Here is a 16603-nt window from a genome sequence, read left to right as displayed (position 1 = left end):
TGGTGTTGCATTCTACATGTTAGTGTCCTTTACTTTAAAGTTGTTTTCATTTTCTTATGCTTTAGTATTATGAGATGATGTGTCAATCCCATTCTGCAATGATGAATCTAGAGTATCCTCACCATCCTTCGTGGAGTCATTTATCTCTTGATGCGACCATTTTGATTTTGACATAAATATTTTATGTGACTCATTCTCTAATTGCGCCTGATTTTTAGCATCACTTTCATTTCCTTGGCTATTTGTTGTGACACTAGAGTCAACTCGTTCCTTTTTATCATATTCTTCTCTTGTCTTAGAATTTTCATTTGTCTCATTGTTTATGGTCTACAACTCTAAAAGCATTATCTGCAACATAGTTTTCTAGTCTATGCTTCTCCTCATTTTTTCCCACGTCCTAAACTTGATCTGTAGATGTAGTTTCTTCTTGAATTTTTCTTGCTCTTCTCCCCCAGTTTTTCCATGATTGTTCTCATATTCATTTCTTTAATATCTTGCTAATGATCTCTCTCAACATAATTAATAACCATGTGTTATATGCAATGCAATATGAATGACTAATAAGCTTGCCAATTTAGAAGGACATTGTACTAATATATCAAAAGACTTGAGCATGTGCATTATCCCTTTACAAAAAACTAAGTAGTTTTACAAGTACCTTTAAGTACAAATTTTAAGATCAATTTAGATAAGATTAAGGACTAAAACATTAGATTAAACACTCATAAAACAATGTAGGTAAGAATAAACAATGAAAGTCAATGTAGAAAGATTGGAACATGATTAAATAAATGGAAAAATGAAAGAATTGGTTAGAAAACTACAAAACATGCCTAAAACAACAACTTCAAACTAAAAACCAAGAATATAGAGCAACTTGGCCCCAAAACAATGAGCAATGCAATTTGTATCTCTATTCTCTACAATGCAATTTGAGTAACTAATGCAGCAATTTTGTGGAATTAATAATTATTTTATCTTTTCTCTTTTAGTTTTTTTTTTTTTTGTTCATTTAGTGTCACAATAACTTATTAATTATGTTCTATGATGCACAGATACGACACGTATCCGATACATCGGTACATTTTTTTAAAAAAATAATAGGATATGATATGTAATATATGCATATTGAAAAGTGTACCATAATTCTTAGAAACGGGATAAATATATAATTGTTATCGTGTGAATCCAAATTAGAATCATAGAATACTATTGCTTTATAGATAAGATATTTTATTGATAAGTATCGATAATTTATTAGACACGGATACGTGACCCAGACTGAAGTAGTGGTGCTTCACATAGAAATTTGTCATGGATGGTTGGGATTGTGAAAAATTTTCACTACAGAGCATCTCATAGACTCTCAGAGATGTTTAAAAAAGCTAGAAAAGAAGGTGAGAAGCCTGGTTGGATTGGAACTTTTATTTGGAACAATTTACTGGAAAAGTAGAGCATTCTCGTGTATCGAGAAAAATGTGATACAACTAAGAAAAATCGTGCATCAAAAAAATGTGGAAGCTAGAACATTAGGGGATATAGTAACATGCATGATCATGTTATTCGTTTGGTATGGCATATTTAATATACTTTTATACTGATTTATGATGTAACAACAATTGCTTACTTTATAATTTTTTGTGTTTATAGAGAATAGTGCTTGGTTGCTCAGTTCATGTTAATGAAATCTTTCAACAAACACATATACAAAAGACTAGAAGGGATTTTGTCAATAATAGATCTAGGCGAACGCATGTTAGTTTCTTCCAAGTTTATTACAAGTTTACACATCAACTATTTATTTAATATTTGAATACAAACATATCTCGCAATGCACTCCCCTAAACCCTATTAAGGATGAGAGATTGAGGAATAGGTACAAGGGACGAGTATATGGGGTTAGACATGTCGATTCTTGAGAAGATTGTATTCAAAGTTACTTACAACATACATAAACATGTTCTAGTCAACAAGTTCATTAGGAGGAGAATAATGAACTTTGACGGCGACTAACAACTATTAAGGATCGAATGTCCGAGTGTGAAATGAGTTCCCAATTTCAAAAACAAATGCAAACCCAATTTCAAATCTTCCATAATTTTATTGGTACACTCATTCAGTATCTCCCACCTCTAGTAGCAGATACTGCACAAAATATTCTTCAACCACTAAACACTCAACAACAAAGAAATTAAGAGTAGGACAATCAACATGTGCAACAAGATGATGAAAGACAACATAATTCACCTCGTTCTTATAGTGATTATTATTGTTAGGGAACTTTAGACATTATGTTATGTTAGGAACTTTTGTTATATTGTGGTTGGATGTTATTTTATTAAGATGGTAGAATTTTAAAAAGTTTGGATTTCTGGTAGTTTTAAATTTAGATAAAGAATATTGTATGTTAATTATTTGTTACTCTTACTACATACTATAAATTCTTTGCATTTGAGTTAATTTAATAATTATTTTGAACTTTATGAGAAATTTCAATATGTCCAAGATTGTATAACTATTGCAGGAAAACCAATATAACAAAAGCTATAAATTTTCTTTTTTTTATATATATTTGTAGGTAATAACATTCTAGTATATTCGTAGGTAATTGCCTATGGATTTATCCATATGTAATTTATAGGTAAGCATTGCTACAATCAATTTACCTACGAATTTTTGTGTGTAGGTAATTAGTAAGTAAATTAGTTTTTCCTACAGATTTGAACATTACCTACAGATTTTTGCAAGAACTAATATCACTTTTTCGTGAGAGTTTAGATTGATTTTGTATAAATTATGGATATATATAATTGTTGGAAAATTTATCATATTTTTTTATTGAAATTATGATCTTATTGGATGTTATTGAGTAATTTAACTTCATTTAGCTAGTGCATTTTACCCCTACATACAACACCCAAAAGAAATATCTTATACCAAACAAAAACATAAATATGACATTATATTTTATTGTAATAAATGTTATAATACATTATTTACAACATTAGAATATATATTCTAGCATATATTTACAACATATTTTAAAAGAAAAAATTAAATATTAAAGGTTAAAATACCTTTTTATCTCCATTTTCGTTAAGTTTTGTCAAATCACTCTACTTTTGTTTTTTATTCAAATAGGTTCCAATTTTCGTCAATTTTGTTCAATTTGGTTCATTTTTTCTAATACTGTTTAAATCATTAACGGTAATGAATAGTGACTGCCATGTGTCACTTTGTGATTTTTTTTGTTTTTTTTTTATTTTTTTTAAATGTCCACGTGTCAATCCAACGACGTGTCACGTGTCAGATTCAATGTTTTATCTTTCATTTGATCCTTATATTCGTTATTTTTGTTCAATTTAGTAATCATTTTTTTTACCATAAAGCAATTTTGTCCCTCTCCAAATTGAAACCAAATTTAATTTTTATATTAAAATTCACATTTTTATTAAATATTTTTGTTTAGAGTTATAATTAGTTTAAAATTAGAACGAAAATTTGAAAGATAAAGACTAATTTTCAAATTTTAAATCAATAATATTAGTTTTCATCCTTCAAATTTTCATTTTAATTTTAAACCAGTTGTAACCTTAAACCAAAAATATTTAATAAAAATATGAATTTTAACAAAAACATCATTATAACTTTTAAACATGGCTCAATTTTAAATATAAAAATTAAATTTGGTTCCAATTTCGAAAGGGACTAAATGACTCAATTTTAAACAAAATTGAGACAAAATTGAACAAAAATAATAAATATAGAGACTAAATTGAATATAAAATATTAATTATGACACATGGTACGCTGGTTGACACATGAATATTTAAAAAAAATTAAAAAGTTTAAAAAAATTATAAAAAAAGTCAAAATAATCACGAAGTGACACGTGTCCATGATTTAAACGATGTTAATAAAAAAGATCAAATTAAACAAAATTGATAAAAATTTAAATTAATTTGAACACAACACAAAAATTAGGACTGACTTGTATTTTAACCAAAATTAAAATAGAGATTAAAAATCCAAAAGAAAAATCCTGATGGACGTAAAACTAAACATTTCTCTACATTTTGTTATAGTATCGCCATAACATTACACAAAAACTATGACACAAGTATTGCATAACAAACCTCCGTCATTTTTCAATTTTCCATATTTAAATGTTGTCACGTTTGGGTTGAACTTGCTCAAACACATCTAAGGATAGTGTCCACGTAAATGATGCCTTTTTTTAAACACCTTCATTTTCACTGTTAATTCATTTAACCGTTACCTGATTCTGCTATGTTGGATGAATACTACGAAAAGTTTGGCTTTGCACTCCTTTGCAAGTGTTGATTATTTGCTTTGTGGTGTTCCACTTCGCATTCGATTATCAGAACAATGCAGAAAGCTGTATACTCTTGCCATTGCGGAAACCCCACTCATTACACAATTCAAAACATGCGCGAACGAAAACGAAACTTTGAGCATCGGCAACCACCCTAACCCGCAAGTTTCATGTTTTCCTCAAAAGGGGTTTTCAATAATCACTGACTTCATTCTCGGGAAAGCACTGCACGCGTTTTGTGTGAAGGGTGTCCTTCAACTAGGCACATTCCACGCAAACACCTTGATCAACATGTACTGTAAGTTTGGTAGCCTCAAACACGCACAGCATGTGTTTGATAAAATGCCACAGACTAATGAAGCTTCTTGGAACAACATGATGTCGGGGTTTGTTCGAGTTGGGTGGTACCGTGAAGCAATGAAATTCTTCTGCCACATGCTTGAGCATGATTTCAGGCCAAATAGTTATGTAGCTGCTAGTTTGGTGACTGCGTGTGATAGGTCAGGGTGCATGGCTGAAGGGGCACTTCAGGCACATGCCCTTGTGGTCAAATGTGGTTTGGTGAATGACGTGTTTGTTGGCACGAGTTTGCTGCACTTTTATGGTACATGTGGTCGGGTTTCTGAGGTTGACAAACTCTTTCAAGAGATTGAGGAACCTAATATAGTGTCTTGGACTGCTTTGATGGTTGCTTATGCTTATAATGGGTGTTTAAAGGACGTTCTGACTGTTTATCAGTTTTTGAGACACAATGGGGTGTACTGTAATGAAAATGCTATGGCTACAGTTATTAGGTCTTGTGGGGTGCTCGGAGATAAGAAGTTGGGTTATCAGGTGCTTGGTAGTGTGATCAAATCTGGACTGGATATTACTATGTCTGTGGCGAACTCCCTTGTTTCTATGTTTGGTAATTTTGATAGCATAGAAGAAGCGTCTTGTGTGTTTGATAACATGAATGAACGTGACACTATTTCATGGAATTCGATAATTACTGCAAGTGTACATAATGGTTATTGTGAAGAATCTCTAGAATATTTTTCTCAGATGCGTTATACTCACAAAGAAACAGATTATATTACTATCTCAGCCATGTTACCAGTGTGCGGCTCTGCTCAAAATTTGAGGTGGGGAAGAGGGCTTCACGGTATAGTAGTAAAATCTGGACTGGAATCGGATGTCTGTGTATGCAATAGTCTTCTAAGTATGTATTCCCAGGCTGGAAAATCGAAGGATGCAGAGCTTGTATTTCATAGAATGCCTGAGAGGGATATAATTTCATGGAATTCCATGATGGCAAGTTTTGTAGAGAATGGAAAGTATCCACGTGCCCTACAACTTTTAATTGAGATGCTCCAAACAAGAAAGGAGACGAACTATGTAACTTTCACCACTGCATTATCTGCCAGTTATAATTTAGAAAAATTAAAGACGGTTCATGCCTTGGTGATTCTTCTTGGTCTCCAGCCCAATTTGATCATAGGTAATGCATTGGTAACCATGTATGGGAAATTTGGTTCGATGGCTGAAGCACAACGGGTGTGCAAAATTATGCATGAGAAAGATGAAGTAACGTGGAATGCACTAATAGGTGGACATGCAGATAACAAGGAAACTAATGCGGCAATTGAAGCCTTTAATTTATTGAGAGAAGAAGATGTACCTGTAAGCTATATCACCATTGTTAATCTTCTCAGTGCTTGTTTGTCTCCCGATAACCTTTTGGTACACGGAATGCCCATTCATGCACATATAGTAGTAGCAGGCTTTGAATTAGATACATTTGTCCAAAGCTCCCTAATTACAATGTATGCCCAATGTGGTGATCTTAATACAAGTAACTATATTTTTGATGAATTAGCTAACAAGAATTCTAGTACTTGGAATGCCATTGTGTCTGCGAATGCTCATTATGGACCTGGTGAAGAGGCACTAAAGCTTATAGTAATGATGAGGAATGATGGGATTCATTTAGATCAGTTTAGCTTCTCCGTAGCTCTTGCCATTATTGGTAACTTAACTTTACTGGATGAAGGTCAGCAGCTTCACAGTTTGATTATCAAACACGGGTTTGAGACCAATGATTATGTGTTAAATGCAACAATGGATATGTATGGAAAATGTGGGGAAATTGATGATGTTTTTAGGATCCTTCCCCAACCAAGAAGCAGGTCACAGAGATCTTGGAACATTTTAATATCAGCATTAGCCAGGCATGGTTTTTTCCAACTGGCTAGGGAAGCCTTTCATGAGATGCTTGATCTAGGACTGAGACCAGACCATGTCACTTTTGTTTCACTTTTGTCTGCATGCAGCCATGGGGGTTTAGTGGACGAGGGCCTTGCATACTTCTCTTCAATGTCTACTGAATTCTGTGTCCCCATTGGAATAGAGCATTGTGTATGCATAATTGACCTTCTTGGGCGAGCAGGAAGGCTTGCTGAGGCTGAAAGTTTCATTAATAAGATGTCAGTTCCACCAAATGATCTTGTGTGGCGTACCTTGTTGGCTTCTTGCAAAATACATGGTAATTTAGAACTTGCAAGGAAAGCTGCTGACCATCTTTTCCAACTTGACTCATCAGATGATTCAGCCTATGTTCTTTATTCAAATGTGTGTGCATCTACGAGAAGGTGGAGAGATATGGAGAATGTAAGAAAGCAAATGGAATCACACAACATAAAGAAGAAACCTGCCTGTAGTTGGATCAAGTTGAAAAACCAGGTTACTACTTTCGGAATGGGGGACCAGTATCATCCACAAAATGCACAAATCTATGCAAAGTTGGAAGAACTCAAAAAGATGATTACAGAGGCAGGATATGTGCCTGATACTAGCTATTCATTGCAAGATACAGATGAAGAACAAAAGGAGCATAACCTTTGGAACCATAGTGAGAGAATTGCCCTTGCATTTGGGTTGATCAATAGTCCAGAAGGCTCACCTCTTAGAATTTTTAAGAATCTCCGTGTCTGTGGTGATTGCCACTCTGTTTTCAAGATGGTTAGTCAAACAATTGGTAGGAAAATCATATTAAGGGATGCATACCGGTTTCACCATTTCAGCAATGGCGTGTGTTCCTGTTTGGACTACTGGTAAGGCATTGGATTTTTTTTGGATGAAGTAGTTGAAATATGTTTGACTTATAAATTAAATAGATAGATGAAAATTGGGGGATTTTCAAGTATTTGGGTTCATCCTAGCGACAAAAGCTTGTGAAAATACATGGTTTGCAGTTTCAGGAATTTATTTTACATTCTGTGTTGCAGCTGTGCATTACAAAAGAAAAAAGAGATACACTTTTTCTTACAAAGCTTCAAGTTTTCATGATGAAAAACGTATAGCTAGCTGCAATAAGGAATCGAGGTGTTCATTATTGATCAGTTTCATCCGATTCTAGTTCACTATATTGAAATGGCACCATGATTGTTTATTCTTGGTTATTTATTTTGTCTGTTTGTTCATGTTTGAACTAAGAATTGTTTTAACTGATTCATAATTTTACTTAATTTGACTTGTGTGACAAAGATCACCTTAGTTTACGTTGAAAACAGAGAAAAATCCATCATTATTTTTCTCCTAAAAAAGTTACTAACGAGAGCGATTGAAAGACGGAAATGTGAATGATAATAAACTATAAGAAGTGTCTAACATTTTCTTTTAGGAAACTTGTGAGTTAGTGTCTGTATTTTTAAGAATAAAAATGATATGTACATTTATTTTATCTTTTAATAATTCTAATTTAAATGACAATACCTGTTAACACGTACATAACACTTATTTGAGGAGGTGGATATAAGTTAACCAGCTTATTAATAAAAAGACTGACTTTCTAATAAAAGAAAACTTCAGAAATATCATAAATTTATCTACGATTATTATTTCGTATAATTCTAAAATAAAATTTCACCGTTTCTTGTATTACATTTCATATTTTTCTCTATCTTTTCTTTTTACTCTTTCATTTAGGATCGATTACATTTCATGTTTTACCCTTTCATATAATTGTTTTTGTTGTTAAGTTCTTCGGGTTTTTTAACCAACCTATTCCCTACTTACATGAGACAAGGCCAAACAATGGGAACACTTAATGACCAAGCTAGCATCCCTCAAGTTGGTCTTGAAAACAACAAGAAATCTTTTGATATCTTACATAATCATTGATACGTATATTAGGTACAAGAAATTTTCCACAGGCATTATAAGGTGCACATAAAATTCAAACACCAGTGTTTCATTTGATAGAAGCATCACAAGGTTCTTGGTGGAAGAGATGATCAACCTAAGGGAGGTTCATCCAACTTGATAATTTGTTGTCAAACTATAAGAGAGGTGGTGCAATTGTGAGAAATCTTGAAACTTTATTTACTCTCCTTTCTCCTTGCTAGATGAAAATACTCTCGTTGCAATTTCAGCACAAACATTAATTACCGTATAAGTTGAATGAAGTTAATAAATCCTACAAAAATTTATTAGTTAACACACTATGATCCATAAATTTGCCTCAATCTTACAATCATGACTAATCACTCACCTTCTCATATTTCTTGTTGAATATCAAAACAATACCCCTAGTTTCTCATTAGTCGATATTGGAGCTTTCATTCTTAATATTCAACTAGTTATATATATATATATATATATATATATATATATATATATATATATATATATATATATATATATATATATATATATATATATATATATATGATATTGGTGCTAAAAGTGCCCCTAAACTCAATGTCTATCACAAATTGTTTGTTGATGAATTTGTTTCATAGATAGACAGAAAAATGAAAGAGAATTTTGAGGAAAAAAAGAAGGAAAGAAAAGAACAAGCTAAGGTATAGAGATAAAAAGAAAATGTTTGATGAATATTACAAAAGACATGATCATACTATGATGAAAGAAAGAGAAATGGAGAAAAAGAAAATTAGTGAAGAAAAAGAAATAAAAGAGGTGTTGAGAGAGAAAAAGAAAATAAAAGAGGAGAAGTTGAGAGAGAAAAAAATAAAGAGGAGTGGGGAGAAAAAGAAAACGAAGAGGAGTTGAGAGAAAAAGAAACTAGAGAGATGAAGTTCAAAGAAAAGGAAATTCAAGAAAAAAATATAGAAGAAAAAAAAAGAGAGAAATAAACAAAAAGGAAGTAACAAGCACATTTTTATGCGGATATTGTTAGGTTTATCGAGGAGGTTTCAATGGAGAGACACAATACTAACGAGACCTGAGTTGAATCACATAAAGTATTGACACCACTCTCAACTCAAAACTTTAAGCCAATCAATTTATGGGTCTTTATTCTTATATAGTGTTCTACCCTTTCATTTATAGCCAATGTGAGATTTAGACTCACACTTGGATTCCTAACAATCTCCCCTTCAAGTGTGAGTCCCTTCAACCACATTGGTACACTCCTTCTCCAGCGGAAGGATTCCCAACCACGAGCACTTCTTTTCTGTTTTTTCTGTACCATCGTTCTTCTTAACGGGACATGCTTACCTGAAACCCTTGCCAGGAAGACTTTCGATAGAAGGATCATATTGCACTCGTCTGAGCCGGTTTTAACCATCGACTCTGATACCACTTGTTAGGTTTACAGAGAGGGTTTTATTGGGGAGATACAACATCAATGAGTCACTTCAACCACATTGGTACACTACCCTTTCAGGGAAAGCATTCACAACCACGAGTATCCCTTCTCGTAATGTCGTTCATCTTAACAGATATTATTGTTTTGTTCATTAAAAAATTTGAAGAGCTTTTAGTGAAATGTTGCAACAACCTAATATTTGATCTCAATCAATTAATATTACCTGTACAAATTCTAATTCTGAATTGGAAAGTTAAGAGGAGAGAATGATATGATCTTGAAGGATCTTTTATTTTTGTTTTACTAATTTTTATTTTTTAATTATATATAAAAAACAATAATTCTTATGAATTAAATGTAATCTTAGTGAATATTAAATATTAGTCATTGAGAATTAATTTGGAACGTAAAGAGTCTTATTTTATACGATACATTTAATACATTTGACATATATAAATTCTATCATAAAATTGAGTTTTTTTGGGGAGAGTTCGTAGAGTTCTGAGTGTGGGGTCAATATTCATTCCTAAACTAAATATTACAAGTTTACGACCATCCCCTTGGTTTCTCATTTCAAGATTGATCAAAGCAATGTTCCAATTGTAATACACTTAAATACATAAGAAATCCATGTCCTAATAATCTTAACTTTTGAAGCTTAATTTTCCATCAATAATTATGTTATATTTTTGTAATATGTTATTTGTCTCATAATAAAATAATTCTTTTACTTATGCATATTGTTTGAATTCAAATGTATCAAAGCGATGACAATTTTCTTTTTTGTTGTATTTGTTTTTTTCATTTCTTCCATTTCTATTTTATTTAATTCTATGTAAATTATTAATTTAAATTTAACACAAATTTATACAATTTTTCTAGTTAATTTTTATATTTACAATATTTTTTCAAAAAATAACAATAAATCTTCTAATCTCTTCCACCATATTTATTAAACAAAAATTTTAATTATCCACGTTTTCATATGTTACAAATATCACTAAATAAAAAAATATTATTTAATCATTTATTTATTTATTTATTTATAAACTACAAAATTAATTTTATTATTTAATATATTTTTAAATATCATTTATGCTTTTTTTAATTTTAATTACTTAATTTATTTATTTCTGGCTTTTCACCATTTTCTGTTTTTGAATTAAAAATAAAATTAATATTGATATTAAATTATTTAATTTGACCCAAAAATTTAATGAAATGTTTTTTATAATAATTATTACATTTCTTTACATTATAATTATTATATGTATTATTTTATATATTTTACAAGGAAAACAGATTCGATACCGAAAATTGGTCTTTTAGAAAATCGAATTCCAAAAAGTAAAAACATCTGACTTTCTTCTGCATATCGAATTTCGATCGTAAAGAGGAAATCATGCTACTTTTTAATTCTTTTTTGCCTACTTCGAACAGGGAAAAAAAAAAAACAAAACAAAACAGATGAGTGAAAAATTTCAATATTTTTCATCAAACAATACTACTCTTTGAACGTTTCAAGAAGTTATAAACTCTAGGCACGAATATCTGGAAAAAAAACAAAAAACATTGAAAACGTTTATTCTGTTTAATTAAAATAACACTTTACGAAATAACAGTCAATCATGTCAATAAAAGTAAACTTAACTAAGTTTTTATTTCTACATAAATTTGATATTGTTAATTGTGTATCTAATAAATACTTTTGGTTAGATAGATGTTCAAAAATTTTATATTTTTCAATTGACAAATTTTTATTTAATTTTTTATTAATAGAATAATATAGATATTATTTTATTCTGAAATTTTGCTTAATTATTATCTTCAATTAAAAGTTATGAAATTTTGTGATTGATAAAACAATGATAGGATCAATGAAAAACATAAGCAACTTTTTTTAATTTTAATTGTAAATATATTGGATAACGAAACTATCATGCTTTTTTATTATTTGTAAGTTATTTTTTATTGTGATCAAGGAAATGTAGTCGTTTCTAGCAATAATCTAGGTAACAACAACAAATCCTTATTATCCAATACATTTTTAATGACATAAAGTAAAATGAGATTATTTAATATGTTATCCACTTATAAAAATAAATAAATAAACGATACAAAACCCACCAAAAAATGTAAAATTTGAGTATTGAATATCGAAACTATGTTTATTAAAAAATCAATTGAAAATAATAAATTTCATAAGAAGCTTGAAATTTAATTAAACTTCAAATGAAAAGTAAATTAAAGATATAAAAAAGTTAACAGATTCTGAAACTCAACTTGGCTCTGGAATGATCCTAACAAAAAAACAAGTCAGCTATCATTCTTAGACTTATGTGTGTGACACTTAAGAGAATCTAATACCTGTGTCTGTTTCTTAGCGTAGATAAAGTGGAAAAAACACGACAAGCCACAAATCAAAGAAAAACAAAAGTAGGTACTAATCACTAGTTTTTCTGTGTATGCCACAAAACTTATGAATCATAGCTAACTTTCACTTCTTTAAAAATACGTTATTATAACTTCAATCTAAATTCGTGTGAATGAAAAAATATATATTGAAAAACTCAACCCCTTAGATAACTTCAACTTTAACAAATTAATAGCTACAAAAAAAAAATCTTGTTATAGGTAGAACATATATCTTCCTTATAAAGATAAAAATATATTCGGTTATTATTTATGATTTAGAAAATAAAAATTGAGAGACTATAAATATTTGATATTTTTTAGTCTTTATATATAGGTAGAGTATATTTAACGTATGGTTGTTAAAAGAAATATGGGAGAAAAGTGTGGCGTGAAAACAAGTGTATGATTTAAGAGTTTATTGATGGGTTGCCAAACCTTGGGGACCAACATCACCTTCCATGCTATTGAATCATATAATGATTTATATTCTTCTTATCTTATGAAGCATGCAGCTGTATGCACTACAACACTTTTGTCTATTCATATCATATCAAATTCTTCACAACTGTCCTACACATTGTTTTCCAGAAAACAAGAAAAAGGGCCTTTAGAACAACTACAATATCTTCACACACTCATCCCACATATCTTATATATTTTACTCTTCATTCTCCATTTCTTGTTACAAATACAAAATTGTATTTTCAAAGATTAAATATGTTTTCATCTTTAAAAATTGAGGTCTTTTGACTGAATGATGATTTTGAAAGAGTCAAAATAATACATTCAAAATTTATGTATTTAATTATTCTCATTAACATAATAAATATTAATGCCTAATTTAGTATAATTGGAACAAGAAAAGAAATTACACATATTTATAGAAGTGTCCTTCTTTCCTTTGTATTCTTGAACCCATCAATAATTGAATTAGAACTAAATATTTTTCAATGTAAATAAATCATATTGTCGGCAAAAAATTCATCTTCACACGTAACTTCCCTTTTATCACTTTTAAAAAATGAATCTCTAATAAAAAATTTAGTGACATAATTACTAAAAGAAAAATCTATGATAGTCCAGTCACAATTAAAAAGTAGTTATGAAAAAATACATAGTATATTATTTTTTCTTCTATATTTGTAAAACATGAATATACAAATGCTCGTGACATAACAAAAAATAATGCCAAATATTAAACTAATAAATATTGTAACTTTCTTCTTTCGTCAAAAACAAAAAGAAAATAGGTGAGAGTCGGAGATGAGTACAATAGGTGAGAATGTCGAAGCACAGTAGAAAATAAAATAAAAAATATCTTAATAAATACTTTTATTCTTTATTATATTTAATTTTATGTTTTATTATTTATTAATATTAAATGTTATGCTTTATAAAAGAAATAAAAAGATATCTAATTTAATTTTCATCAATTCCAAATGTACACTACATATAATTTAAAAAATTTTAAAAACTTTAAAAATTTCTAATATATAAATTTTATAAATTTTAAAAAAGTTGGGGGGCCATGTCACCCGCTATTAGGAGTGTCAAAGTAAGTGAACTCAGCTCACACGGATTGACTCATCACGGGTTGAGCTAAAAGAGGGTCTGCTCAACTCAGTTCACTTCTTAGTGAGTTAGAAATTTTGCAATCCGGTCCAACCCACCACAGGGTTGGTAGGTTAGTGGGTTAATTCACTTATGAGTTTTTTTTTCCGATGTATTTTATATATTTATTGCATTACAATGAGAGTGAATTAACTTAATTTATTTTTTATAATAATGAAATCAAAGTATTCACCTAATTTTTGAAATATTATTATAAAGATAATAATTAAAGATAAAAGTATCAACACATATAACTTCACAAACAAATTAATTAAATTCAAACTATTCAAATATTATTTAGCAATATTCTAGCATTTTAAAATATGAAATTGTAGACCTATATAATTAAAAGTAGTAAATAGTAATAACATTTTTAAAAAAAAATTGTAAAAAAATGTTAGTAGGTTTAAGTGGATCAACCCACCTTCAATCCGACTCGAATTCGTTTAACCCGTAGGTTAAGTGAGTCGAGTTCAATTCAACCCACCTTTTAAAAAAATGAATTTTTCTTAACTCAACCCAGCTCGAACCAGTAATAAGTTGGATTGGTTCATAGGTTAAAACTCATTTTAATATCTTTACCTACTGTGCATGAGAAAATATGCTAGTGTCTTTTGGATTTAGTTGGAACTAAAACATAAACTCTTTTATTAGACTTCCGTTATTTTCAAAACCGAAATATAAAACAATCAATAAAATATGAAAAAGAAAAACAAAAGTCGAAGCCTAATTCTTTTCTAATTTTAAAAATAATTTAAATTTAAGGAGCCAACCAAAATCTAAATATTCTCAATAATTTTAAAAATGTCACCAAGTTTTTTTTTTTTTTAAATAGACCTTAGACATATTAGACAAAATCAAATGTGTGCACTCTGAAACTTTATTTATCACATGTTTACAAATTTTTATAAAGTACATAAACTATCTACTTTATAATATATTTTAGGGACGAAACACAATCTTTTATAAAAAAAAAAAGTACATTTAACTTTTTTTAATAATCATATCACCCACAAAGGTGAGTTGTGAAATAGTTGATAAGAGTATTAAAACATATTTGTCTTGCAAGAAACAAAGAGTATATATGTTGTGCACACTTGTGCGTGTGGAAGTCATAAGTGGTGCTAATGGGCTATTAGGTAGTGAGGCTTTATGGGAATGGTGCATCAAGTTCACTTCATAACAAGCAAAGAGGGGAAGAAGAATAAAAGGGCAATGCATGGAGTGGGGGACCAAACCCAAGTCAATACATGAGTGAGAGTGATGGGCATGATATTTTTGTGGTGAAGTGTGAAATTCTTATTCTCATACCCACCAAGGAAAGTGGAAAACAGAAAACGAAACAACACAAATACAAAATATATTCAGGTGAATGTAAAATACGGATGGTTGTACATTTATGGCCAAGCATCACTTATGCCTCTCAATTTTTTTTTTTTTTCCATGCCCATGTTTTTTACATCCCTCTTTTCACTTTTCCACTTATACACCACCGATCATTGTTTGTAACTCACATATCTTCAGTTCTATAGTGTAGAAAAAAAAATTAAGATTTATAAGAATTTTTTTATTAATTAGTTTCTACTTAAATCCCTGATTCTTGTTTTTCTTTAATATGTTTGGAGGAAGTTTGCTTTTGTATGTTTCATAACATGACTTTTAGCTGTCTTTGTGAATTTATTATTATTATTATTATTATTATTATCATATTATATATATATATATATATATATATATATATATATATATATATATATATATATATACACACTACGTAAATACATGCACTATCATGTTTATGTATACATTTTTTTAAATATTTATAATATTATATTAATAATGGATGGTATTGTAATATTATTAAGTTAATAAACAATATATTTATAAAAAATAAAGTGAAATGTACGGAGAAAATGTGAGAAAATAATTGTTGATGAGGAAGGAGATAAGTAAATAGTTTTATAAAAATTTGTAAAAATAATCGTTAATTTTTAAAATTCTTACAAATAATTACATTATAAATGGTAAAATTAGAATTATGAAAGGTGGACACAAAAAAGAAATCATCTTTATTTATTTATTTATTTATTTATTTATTTATATATATATATATATATATATATATATTTCGATACATTGAGTAAAGATTGACATTGTATAAAATAAACATATAAATTCATTATTTGAAGTTTTGGATTGAATATAAATGGTAATTCCTCGTGTAAGTTTGGATTTATGATTAATTGATATTATTTTTTTTATGAATCTTTTCTTGAAATACTCATTTATTATATATATATATATATATATATATATAATTGATAAATTTTAAGGTGTCAATAATATAATTCAGATGTGAAGATTTATAGTGATATTTAATATTAATTTTTATAAAACAAAAATAATTATATATCTAAAAATTAATTTAAATTTTTCTCTTCTTTATATGCATATATTAAGAGGGAATATTGTATGACTAGAGCTTTCTAGTTATTATTGATTTTACAATATTGATATTTTGTTTTATTTATAAGTTTCTATTTTTATTTCTTTCTTAATCAAAAATTTTTCTAAATAAAATATTTATATTTCTCTAGTTTAATTATTTATTTCATATATTTTTGAATAAAAAATTATATTTTTTCAAATAA

At 29.0% G+C, this 16603-nt stretch overlaps 1 protein-coding gene across 1 annotated transcript; it reads left to right on the top strand.

Moving 5' to 3' along the window:
• Window positions 1–4109: 4109 nt before the first annotated feature.
• On the top strand, window positions 4110–7842 carry LOC114168872 (Tetratricopeptide repeat (TPR)-like superfamily protein). The gene has a single exon (XM_028053840.2). The coding sequence runs from the start codon at window positions 4298–4300 to the stop codon at window positions 7430–7432; it is 3135 nt and encodes a 1044-aa protein (XP_027909641.1). The 5' UTR covers window positions 4110–4297; the 3' UTR covers window positions 7433–7842.
• Window positions 7843–16603: the final 8761 nt, after the last annotated feature.

Source organism: Vigna unguiculata, chromosome 11 (assembly GCF_037176805.1).
Source record: "Vigna unguiculata cultivar grain cowpea cultivar isolate G323 ecotype 2 chromosome 11, ASM3717680v1, whole genome shotgun sequence".
NCBI lineage: Eukaryota > Viridiplantae > Streptophyta > Magnoliopsida > Fabales > Fabaceae > Vigna > Vigna unguiculata.
Note: the sequence above shows the minus strand (reverse complement) of the source record. Positions and strands in the feature narration are given on the sequence as shown.

What these genes read in the sequence shown, in the direction of transcription:
- LOC114168872 (XM_028053840.2), top strand. Translation starts at nt 4,298, where the DNA reads ATGAATACTACGAAAAGTTTGGCTTTGCACTCCTTTGCAAGTGTTGAT.